This window comes from Pristiophorus japonicus, chromosome 15 (genome assembly GCF_044704955.1).
Source record: "Pristiophorus japonicus isolate sPriJap1 chromosome 15, sPriJap1.hap1, whole genome shotgun sequence".
Classification (NCBI taxonomy): domain Eukaryota; kingdom Metazoa; phylum Chordata; class Chondrichthyes; family Pristiophoridae; genus Pristiophorus; species Pristiophorus japonicus.
In genome coordinates, this window is record NC_091991.1 from 141,535,746 (window position 1) to 141,548,367 (window position 12,622).

General features: G+C 39.9%; 1 protein-coding gene across 1 annotated transcript in view; it reads right to left on the reverse strand.

Moving 5' to 3' along the window:
* clec16a (C-type lectin domain containing 16A) overlaps window positions 1-12,622 on the reverse strand; it is a 287,365-nt gene that overhangs the window by 203,156 nt on the left and 71,587 nt on the right. Inside the window, exon 11 of the mRNA XM_070901025.1 lies at window positions 7,653-7,881. Coding sequence (XP_070757126.1) covers window positions 7,653-7,881 — 229 coding nt within the window. The remainder of the gene's footprint in view (window positions 1-7,652; window positions 7,882-12,622) is intronic.

Consider the following 12,622-nt stretch of genomic DNA (forward strand, 5'->3'; position numbering starts at 1 on the left):
GCAAAGAAAAGATTAAATAAACCATCTTCCTACCTGTGTGAAAGTGCTTCAGCCAGCCTCAAGTTCGTTCGTTCCCGACGGCGGGGAGGGGGGGGGGGGGGGAGGAGGAAGCCGTTCCCGACGGCGGGCGGGCGGGAGGGAGTGAGTGCGGGACCGACCAACCGCCTGCCCGCAGCGGGGGGGGGGGGGGGGGGAGGAAGCCGTTGCAGACGGCGGGCGGGAGGGAGGGAGTGCGGGCCCGACCGACCGCCCGCCCGCAGTGGGAGGGGGGTGGGAGGAAGACGTACCAGACGGCGGGCAGGCGGAAGTGCGGGCCCGATCGACCGAACGCAGCGGGGGGGGGGGGGGGGGGGGGGGAGGAAGCCGTTCCAGACGGCGGGCGGGAAGGAGACAGTGAGAAGGCTGTAGGAAGCTTCAGTGCTGATGGCAATGTGCTTTTATTAAAAAACGTTCAAAAATTTAACAGCTACAAAGAACTACAAAAATGGCCGAGTGCCAATGTTTCCTTCACACTGCGCGTGCGCGAACGCTCCAACGCGCACGCGCAGGGTTGCCGGCAGGAAAAAAACTAATTTAAATGGTACCCGCCCCCTCCCACTTACAAAATCGGCGCAAGTGTAGGCTCCGCCCCCCTGGGCGCCGTGCCAAACAGACAAGGAGCTGCAGGGCTCTCCAGAATCGCGAGTTTTTTTTCCGGCGCCATTTTAGGCACGAAAAACAGGCGCCCAGCTCGGAGGGGCGCCCGTTTTTTATCGTGTGGAAACTTGGGCCCATAAAGTGGAGACCAGGAGCAGATTTTATGTCCAACCACTCAACTGGGAATGGCAAGTAGTGCAGATTGGGTCCCTTAATGAAATAACCCAGCGGCTAGCTAATTGTTCTTTTTACTAAATGATTTATATTAGAGACCCTATAGAATAAATGGGAATGGTTGACTCAAAATGCTCCCTTCAAAAACTCACTGCCACTAATAAAGTGCCCTTTTTGGTTTGAATATTAAAACTTAGTACTACTATACTTATGAACCCAATAAATAACTACAGATCAATCAACAGTACCTTGATTCACTTGACCATCTTGAACCAAATAAACCGATAAATCAAGAAAAATAGAAGAAAGATTTTAAAGAAACAAAACATTTTTACTCCATTTACCGTTGGAGGCAGAAATAAATTTCACAGAAGAGGCTGAAGATGAAAGTGATCCAACTGTTTTTTTTCAAACCAATCACACAAATGTGGACTGAAATTCCCTCACTGTCCTTAAAATCCAGGAATCATAGCAATGTAAATGCAATATTAGTCTTGGTGAATGACATCAACAAAAACTGTATTAACACAAAAAAAAGTCACAGCAAACCAAATCACTACAATTAGACAGTCGTTTAAAGATGTGTAAACAATCTTAAATGTGGATCAAACATACAAGTGGTCAAAACCTTTGGACTGGCTAATCATATACAGGTATAAACATAAAAATGCTATCACTGCTTGGGTTTAAATATGTGCAGAGGTTAAACATGGAGAAAGTTACTTACAGAAAAACAGTGACACTATGTTTGTCTCGCTGTAAGTACCTTAGGCATCCCTATGATGCAAAAATCTCCTGTGCCAGAGTGGTGGAACATAAAGTGGTACTTGGAATTTTCCACTTCGTCTAATCAGACAACAGATTTATATTTCCAATGGAGCTTTATTAGAGATTTTTTAAATTATGAAAGATTTTGAAAGAGTATATAGGGAAAAGTATTTCCCCTGGTTGAGGAGTCAGTGACTAGGGGTCATCAATTTAAAATTGTCACAGTGAGTGATAAGACCTTCTTTATACTACAGTATGGAATGCTGTGCCATGGTGAAATGTTGAGACAGAGGCCATTGCATCTTTTAATGGAAAAATGCATAAACATTGGATGCAAAGCAAAATACAAGGCGATGGAAAAAGGAGGGCAGTGTGTTTGGTCTTGAATTGCTCCTACAAAGACCCAGCGTAGACACAATGCACGAAATGGTCTTGCCTTCTGTGTTCTAAACTTCTATGACTCTTCTATCTTCTATGTTGGAAAGGTAACATATGTATTCTCCCAGCTGGGGGAACTTAGTAAGTTTCAAGTGTATATTGTGATGAACTGAGTGCATTTTGGGTGGAAATGAATGAATGAGCACATTGATTGTGTGCATGCATGTCTCATGTTCAGGCACATGTGGCAATCATTTGTTTAAACATGATCGTGTTTCTGAAACAAGTTATTTATCCTACAATTCCTGTTAATTTTTGTTGTTCTTGTATATCTTAACCTTTAGATTGCTGACAAATCTGGAGAAATTCCAATTTTACCAGACTGACTGGTCTTGTTTGTTTTCTACTCACAAACTGTGCCTTCAAGAATGAATTTCACATCTACAATAAGCAAATGTATAAATGTAAGAGTTGACCACTTGTTGTTGAACACAGAAAATGTTCCTTCATCAATTATCATGGAAAGCTATTGGCAAAATAGTTTTAAAGAATATCAAATATCAGGATAACAGCTCAATTTTGCCAATGTCCATTTTCTTAAGAGTTTGCTTAATAAGCTACAATGACAATTTGACTAAAAGTCTAAGGCAGGTTGTACTCTGTTAATGTATTAATCAATTTTATATGTCCATTACTTAAGTATTATTGCAGAAATTTGGTTAGTGCTCAAGCAAATTATTTGATTAAAAGATGATTAAAATGGTAAGAAATTACAGATGTGCCGTTTGCCAAACAGAATGGAATAGAACTGTATGACCTTCAATGCATGCACCTGCAAATATTATACAATCCTTACTGTAGCATGTACTCTGTACCAAATCATGTCCAGAGAAAGCATGTAAGCCTCTGTAGAAAATGTAAAAAAGAAATTGGCTTCATAGCTTTATGGCTTTTCAAATCAAATACTTCACTGTACCCAGCCTCCTACATTGTACGCATTCTATTCAGGAACAGAATCACCTATACTTCATTCTTTAACTATGACATTGGAACATAGGCAAAGTAGACATTTTGAGCCATGTACGAAGCAACCTTGGATATGGGGACAATTCTTAAGGGAGGAATAATAAAACATAAAACAAGTTTCTTTATTAACTTATCTTTCAAGAGCTTTACTTGTAACACAATAGTCAAGATATTTGCTTCAAAATCCTCCTGAAGTCCCAGGCTTATGTGGCATTCAAGTTCATCCATACAACTGCAATTCACACTTCTGTATACAATAAGCTCATAACAGCAAAGGTATTTGCCCTAGCTCATGACTGCAATGTTTTCCCCCCCATGATAGCAGGCCAAAACATGCTAGGTAATGTCATCTATCTATATGTGTCATGCTTCTCATCACCTTACTATGCAATAGAATTAATATTCAAATCATGTCTGTGATGGTGACTTCTTAGCAAAGTTTAAATTCACTCAAAATATTGTTGAACTCTGAGCTTATTTTGGTCTTAACTGAATTAGATCCTATGTAATGTGCCGTATATCCTAGGTAATGGCTTCCGAAAAGACATTACATAGGATATACGGCACAGAAACAGGCCATCCGGCCTAACTAGTCCATGCCGGCATTTATGCTCCACTCGAGTCTCCTCCAGTCTTTCGTCATCTAAATCTATCAGCATAACCCTCTATTCCCTTCTCCCTCATATGCTTGTCTAGCCACTCCCTATATACTATTCGCTTCAACTACTCCGTGGTAGCGAATTCCACATTCTCAATTGACTTTGGGTGAAGAATTTTCTTCTGAATTCCCTATTGGGTTTCTTGGTGACTATCTTATATTGAAGGCCTCTAGTTATGCTCTTCCCTACAAGTTGGGCCGAAAATTCTGTACGAAGTGTGCACGGATCCGGCGAGGCCTCGCAAAAGATTTCTCTGCATCCCCGGGAGAAGGACATTCGCGCAGATGAGGTTGGGCAATATTTGCCCAACTCATGCCCAGCGAATGTCCTTCAAACTTTTCCGCCTGGTAAAAGCAGATGCATAGCTTGCTTTTACCAGCGTAAGAGTTTTAAAACATAAAAATTAAATTTAATCATTCATTTTTATGTTTAAAAACTCTGTGCATTAAGGCAAGTTTATTTTTAACCCTATTAAAACACATAGAAAAAATTTTCCAAAAAATATATATTTTTCCTCAAACATTTAATTTCAATTCATTTTAAATATGAGGTGTTTTTAAAAAAAAATTATTATGCTGTGTTTTGTGTTTTAGGAGGGTTTTCTCAGTGATAGTAATGAGTCCGTACAAACAGAGATCCCATTTTCATCAATGAGAATACTACCTAGTGATTGGTGGTCCAGGCCCATGTGACTCCAGCATTTCCATACGTACGGAGAAGTCATCTCCCCTGCACGCTGCGCATCAAATGAAGGCCTCTCAGAGGTGCCTCCGGGACCACCAGGTATTTTCGGGTCGGAGGCGTTCGTCCGAAGGAAGCCTCCGACTGCAATTTTACCCCCATTCTCTCTGTATCCACGCTATCAAAACCTTTCATAATTTTAAAGACCTCTATTAGGTCACCCCTCAGCCTTCTTTTTTCAAGAGAAAAGAGATCCAGCCTGTTCACCTTTTCCTTAATATGTGTATCCTCACATTTCTGGTATCATCCTTGTAAATCTTCTCTGCATCCTCTCCAATGCCGCTATATTTACACTGTGATGCTCTGCATTAAACCAACCAACCAAACAAACAACAAGATGAACACCCCCTCCCCTTACCAAAAGGTGTGGGGAAGAAAAAGTAAAAATTTCACTGAGAAACTACACGATCATTTGCTTGCTAACTTCACTATAGAAGACTAACTAGAAGCAGGATACCAAAACAGGGAAGAGGGTGGGAGAAGAAAGTACATGCAACTCTATGGAAAGGTTTTTAAGAACATTTTGTTCCCATGTACACAAAGTATCTTACTCCAGTGTAGATTAGCAATTCTTTCCTGCACTGGTGAAATGACCAGTATATGCAATTTAAATCAGTGCACTTCAAAATCTACTCCAAGTTTAAAAGCACCACTTCTAGGATTGTTTGCACTGAGCTTTGAAGTTTAGTTTGATTTAGTGAGGCTTAATAAAGAACCTTACAATGATCAGTGTTCGAGGTATAGGGGCTAGTGAAAGATTGTGGGTTTAAGTCCCACTAGAATTTTGGGTTTTATAAGAATATTCAAATGTAAAGGGAGAGTACAAAAAGTGGGATTGAATTAGGTGACTCACGTGGAGGAAATCACTGGCACACATTTGATACGCCAAATGAACTGTTTCTATGCTAAAACATTCTATGAAAAATCATAATCGCCCTGTATATTTGGAATTTAAGTGAAGAAAGAAAATCAACTTCAAGTATTGAGTGGAGTTATTATTAAAACATACAAGACTGCTCCAATAAACATGCTTTCTTCACAAGATATGTTAGTTAGATTCTGTTAATACATTTCTTCTGCAGGCATGTGCGCTTTCAGCAACTGGGACAAGATTTTATTAGCATACTCTGTCCTAGCATTAGTGCACATTAATGTCGTTGCAAAGAAAGGAGGAAAAAGCATAATTTATAATTCAATAAATTTAAATCCCTTTAAAGAACCACAGAAGATTTGTTAAACTAAAGCTTGCACCTAACCTAATGTACACGCTTCATTTTGACATTGATGACATCAATTTACTGATGATGTTGGTGCTAAATTGTCCAGTACATGTAAAACCACGACGTTAGCTGATCTAGTTTACAGTTAAGAATCTTCTGGGATAATTTCTGCAGTACTTTAAAGATGAATTTAGCCAAAGTATTTTAAAGAGTTTACATCATTGAAGGAGGATGCAAGTATATCAATATATACATATTACTATTACTGTGGACACTTCCTGATGTCTTCTTTCTCTGTCACAACTTGTAACCCTTGATAAGGCCTGAAGCAATGCCTGGTTAGATTTCTCTTAATGGGCAATGTTGTAGTGCCTGCTACAATAACCCATTATACAGGTACTTACCGTTTAGTCCTCCCAGCACTGGTGACACTGTGCACACGTCACTCAGGTCCTCCACTATTTTCTTAGTTTCGCTGCGCCACCACCTCTCTTTACTGGAAGCCCCGAGCACCCCTCAGTATCTTTCCTCACTCCAACCAAGTTCAAGGTATTTTATTTTAAAACAGAGACTCTAAATTACTTTAATACATTTGCTGACAATGACAAAAAGATAAATATATAACATCCACTCAGTCTCAGATCTCCTTTTCTGACCCTGCAGTCCTCTCTTCTGCTCTAGGCCTTCCTCTCGTCCAACCTATTCTTCTTCAATCAACACATTCGGCTGCTCCTAATCAGTTCTGCAATCTTTACCTGCCTTTCCAACCTTTTCTTGCCCAGTTCCAACAACCCCTCCCTGCAGATTCCAACTCACCTTCTCCTGCTGCTCCTATCCTGCTCTTCAGCTCCCGTGGTGTATACACCCCTAATGTCTCCACAACCACTCTTGGTCTTTCCATCCATCATCCCTGGCCCTTCCCCTGCATCCCTCCAGTGTCCATGGCCTTTCTCGCTCTCCGCTCTGGTCCTTTCCTGGTCCCGACTGTTCTCCAGCTGCCACTCTTTTCTCCCAGCCCAGCTTGGCTGCACCAGCCATTTAAAAAAAAATTCTGCTCCATTCTGTTTTCAGGTCTACTTCCTGCTGGAATTCAGCTATTCCAGCCTGTCCATCCTGGGACAACAAAAAAAATGCAACAGCAGGAGAAAAAATCAGCTAGAGTAGGCAGAAATAAGTCAATGCCAGGCAGAATGAGACAGATAATTCCAAAAACAGACAAGGGGGATCTATGGGACACAGAAACACGGGTCAAGAAAAGACATGAACTTAAAGATCAAAGGAGACAAAAATCAGAAAAGCTTCAGTGATGTAGAAAGACAAAGATCATAGATAGAGCTGACATCAGAGATATGTGAAAGAGGGAGACAATGACAGATAGCCAGCAATGCCTCTGACAGATCAGATCAAATAGCTATACATGAACATGTTTTAAGAACCCCAATCTTTTCATTGTCATTAGTATATTTGTCTTGCCGGAAAAGTAGAAATGCTTGCAGTAGTGTACATTAAATTACTTTCAGTGCAAAAATGATGGCGAGGATAACCAGCAGGGGAAAAAATTGGCCCTGGTCACTTATGCCACCAACCCCTACAAGTTAGCAAACTGATGTATCCTACCCAAGGCAAGCTAATCGCTTGGTAATTAAGCATCAGCAATTTTTTAAAAATAGTCTCCAATTTTCCAGAAAAATGTTCCCTCTCTTTAGATCCCCAAGGCACACATCTTCCCAAAACAGGTATGCAAGTAAAAATTCCTAGCCTCATGCTATTCTTGAACCTCAGAACAGCAGACAGCCTGCAGAATTTCATACAAAGTTTCCCCTATTCTTACTTCAAGATCACCTTAAAACAGTTCAATAAGACATATCCTTTCTTCAAATAAAGTGGTCCTCCATCTGATCAAAAAGTTATTATCCTCCTGCAATTTTATAAACTCTCAAAATAATTTGGCTTTAAAAATGTTAATACACTTAAGCAAACATATTGAATAATCACTGGACTGTAGGAAAGTGAGGGGAACTACCAGCCTTTTAGTTAGTGCAACACTCACCTTCAGTCTCCCCACTTGTCTTGATGGCTTTTGTACTAGACTCTGTACCTTTCAGCTTTTCTGTATCATCTTCCTTGTCTTCTATCCCTTTCTCCTCCTCATCCTCTTCGCCCACATTTTTATAGTTTGGCCTTTTCTGAAGTTTCTTTTTTCCCTTGTGTCGACTAATCTCAAGAGATCGCTCCAATGTTTCTACAGGTTTTGTGAAACAGCGAATGCTTGTAGAAACCTATCAAAAATAAATTGATATTATGAATCAGTTTGTAAAATAAAATCAAAAAATCCTGTAAATTCTCAAATGCCAGGTAAAACAACCAGTTGTCCACAACCTGTGCATAGCAACAAAGAGACTTTTTCCACACTACTGCCATGGTTTGACATAAAATGACATTTAAATTCAAAACTACAATTAAGTCCATAAATGACTCTTTGGTTAACAAGTTGTAGGACATCCCTGCGTCTACTGTTTAAACAAAGGTGACAACCTATTTAAAATAAATAGCTGAGCATCTAATTTTCAGGTCAGAAGATTGTCATGTGTTCTTACATGCATTTATTCACAAGAACATAAAGAAATAGGAGCAGGAGTGGGCCCTAGGGCCCATCGAGCCTGCTCAGCCATTCAATAAGATCATGGCTGATCAGGTGTCAACTCCACTTTCCCACCCGATCTCCATATCCCTTGATTTCCCTAGACTCCAAAAATCTATTTATCTCAGCCTTGAATATATTCAGAGACTCAGCATCCACAGCCCTCTGGGGCGGAGAATTCCAAAGATTCACAATCCTTTGAGTCAAGAAATTCCTCCTTATTTCTGTTTTAAATGGCCTTCCCCTATCTTGAGACCGTGACCCCCAGTTCCAGACACTCCAGCCAAGGAAACAACCTCTCAGCATCTACCCTGTCAATCCCCTTCAGAATCTTGTATGTTTCAATGAGATCACCTCTCATTCTTCTAAACGAGAATAGAGAACCATTCAACACAATCTCTCATCATAAGACAGCCCTCTCATCCCAGGAATCAATCGAGCAAATCTCTGCTGTACTGCCTCCATGGCAAGTATATCTTTCCTTAGACCAAAACTGTGCACAGTACTTCAGGTGTGATCTCACCAAGGCTTTGTACAATTGTAGCAAGACTTCCTTACTCTTATACCCCAATCTCCAAAGAACATGACATTTGCCTTCCGTATTTGCTTGCTGTACCTTCATGCTAGCTTTGTGTTTCTTGCACAAGAATACCCAAATCTCTCTGAGCACTAACATTTAAAAGTTTCTCATCCTTTTCTAAAAAAAGTATTTTTTTTTAAAATTCTTTCTACCAAAGTGAATAACCTCACATTTTCCCACATTATACTAAATCTGCCACATTTTGTGTTTATCCGTTAGTATCGCCAACAGTAAATTTTAGGCTTTACTGTTTAGCTCTTTTTTGGAACTACTAGATAAAGTTTCTCATCTTGGGGAACAATATTACATATTTATTCTATAATTGCCAAACATCTGGCATATTCGCAGAATGACAGATACAGGATTCTATCCTGCATGGCTCACAACGCCATCACACGTTAGTTTTTGCAGATGTGATTAGCACGTCTAGTGGACTTAGTGGACTGTATCATTTGAAAAAAAATGTACATGCACAGTCTTTTGAATTGTGCAACACACAATTTATTCTGATAAATTTAGAAGACACAGACTAGTTATCAATATATATGATTCGCAGCTGTTCAATGGGGTTTCGGTGAATGTTATAACATAGTAACGAAAAACAAAGACATACTGATTATTTGAGGGCTATTACAAGCATAAAAAGGCACTTAAATACTTAACTGATCACATTGGTTGTTGTGAAAGGTAGAGTGGACACCAGCTTGAAGTCTGCTTTAGTGGAGAAAGGCACAGAGCCAACCCAGAACAAAGTGAAGCATGTTGCTGCAATGAATCGTGTAACTAGGATACTTTTAACTCGCCATCCAATGTAAAAAAAAATTCTAATACTTTATTGAAATCAAAGTTTAATCCCTGAACAGAATGAAAGTAACACTAGACGTACAACGGTTATCACAAAAGCTGCAGTGTACCAGGTCACGTCAAATCATATCGCTACTAAATATACGTGAAGTTCTACAAAAAAAGTCAAGCATAAAAAGCAACACCTAGCATAAATAGGGGCCTTTGTGCTTAAAATAAAAGCAATTTTTTGGGTACAAAGATAGCCGAGTGTTCAAAGTTGCTGCTTCTTTCCTATACCTCTCCTGCACAATACAATACGACCAACTGCTACCAATGTCACTTTTCCGCCACCCACTGGAAGGTGAAAGTAGCACAGGTCGATTCATCCTCTGATTTCAGTGTCTACAGATCTTCACCTATAACCAACTGGGATCCTAGGATCACAAGTCGTAAAACCATGTCTGATCATGCTGTTTTTAAATAAGTAATGCGTTTTATCATTATTTTTGAAGATGTATTTATTCTCTAATTCCCCCATCAGATCACAACAGCGGGCAATCCGTTCAAAGAGTAATGTCATTCTGAATTGGGCATCAAGAAGCACAGTATAAAAGCCGAGAGATATCTCTGCCAAATATTTCCCAGGAGATACTGCCCCGCATAGCAGGAAGGCCAGGATCAGGAACTCGGCTAAGTGGGGGAAATCAAACCAGAGTCCCATCATTCAACAGTGTCATGTGTTGGTGCTCCATATACACTAACTTATGAAAATAATGGGAAAAGATCATCCAGCCAATAAAGCACACCCCCCACCACAGCCCGACAGTGTACAGCCACGTACACCAGTTATTCAACCCAAGTCATCAATCTCCTGGGAGAGGCAAAAAAAAAAACAAGGGCCAACTTGGGGAGTGGTATTTACTCGGGCTTTTGCAGAGGCAATCAATGAAGGCTCCAAGAGACCACAGCGCCTCATGAATATTATTACCAGCTATGTCTTCTATATTTTGAAATGACATCTTCTCTCAGGAACTTGACCAGCTCCCTCTGAAGAACTGCAGGAAACCCAAACTTACCAAACACGTCAGTGATCTGTACTAGAGAATGATAATTCTGTGAATGGAAATACTTCCCACTTGTCCCTTCCGTATACATCTCAAATAACCTATCCACCAACAAGATAAAACTTAATCTCTTCATCATTTAAAAACCTGTGTCATATCCCCTCTCAGCCCATGCTTCTCTAATGAAAATACCCCCAACCCCTTGAGCCTATCTTGATGAAGAACTTCAGTTATTCTGCCAAATTTATCTTTAGAAAAACCCATGAAGGAGATTAATGGGTACATGCAAAATGCCATTTCATAAATTTCCCTTTTGTAGAATAGGCATGGGCCATCAAGGAAAAGCAAGAATTAAACTCACTTAATTCCACTAAACTAAACCAAACCAGGTAAATAATAGACTATTTTGTCCAACATTGATACGGGTAGTAGACAATCTTCCAGAGTCCGTAATGCAGGATAAAGATATAAACTAATTAAGGACCGAAAACATGGATTTAAAAAAAGACAAGTCATGTCTGACAAACTACAGAAAGTGGTTTTAGAAAACATTTGTTTCAAGAAACAGTGGACTTTATTGATAAAGGAAACGCAGTAGATGTTGTGTATTTGGATTTTCAAAAGACATTTGATAAGTTGGGGCATTGGATCCTTGTTGATAAAAATTAAGGCACACCACACCAAAAGGCATGTTACAGCAGATAAGATGTTATTTAAAGAGAATATATATAAACTGTTCTCACTTGGGTGTGGGGACACATTATAATAATTTACTGACTACACAAAAATAGGGAGCAGATTTAACTGTGAAGAGAATCGTTTGTAGATTGGACAGATCGATGCCAGATGAAATGAGGAAATTGAGGCCTTATTCGTTGGATCAATAAAGCTTGAGAGATCTAAATTGAGAGTTTAAATTAAATTGGGAAGAACTATTTCCACTGGTCAGTAAGTCAGTAAAAGAACTAAGGGAGAGGTTTTTTTGCATAAGGTTATGTGGATATGAAATGCCCTTGCAGAAAAAGTGGCCAAAGCAGAATTCATAATAGTTTCCAAAAGCAAAGTAGGTAAGAATTTGAAGAACTATCAGGAAAGATCAAGGGAATGGGACTAAGTGAATAGCTCTTTGAGAGCTGGGACAGATATATGATATGCCAAATAGCCTCCTCTGCTCTATAAAATGTTATGATTCTTGCATTCTAAATGGATATTGCCGAAGAAAAAGAGGGCCTATAAAAAGATAACCAAGTCAGCTTCTTGACCAGAAATAAGTATACAATACTTTACAACAATGATTTATCGCAGATAGTAAAAGCTTTTACCGATATATAAAACGGAAGAGTGTAACTAAAGTAAATATTGGTCCCTTAGAAGATGAGATGGGGGATTTAATAAGGGGAAATGTGGAAATGGCTGAGACCGTAAACAATTATTTTGCTTCGGTCTTCACAGTGGAAGACACAAAAACCATGCCAAAAATTGCTGGTCACAGGAATGTGGGAAGGGAGGACCTGGAGACAATCACTATCACTAGGGGGATAGTGCTGGACAGGCTAATGGGACTCAAGGTAGACAAGTCCCCTGGTCCTGATGAAATGCATCCCAGGGTATTAAGAGATGGCGGAAGTTATAGCAGATGCATTCGTTATAATCTACCAAAATTCACTGGGCTCTGGGGAGGTACCAGCGGATTGGAAAGCAGCTAATGTAACGCCTCTGTTTAAAAAGGGGGGCAGACAAAAGGCAGGTAACTATAGGCCGGTTAGTTTAACATCTGTAGTGGGGAAAATGCTTGAAGCTATCATTAAGGAAGAAATAGCAGGACATCTAGATAGGAATAGTGCAATCAAGCAGACGCAACATGGATTCATGAAGGGGAAATCATGTTTAACTAATTTACTGGAATTCTTTGAGGATATAACGAGCATGGTGGATAGAGGTGTACTGAT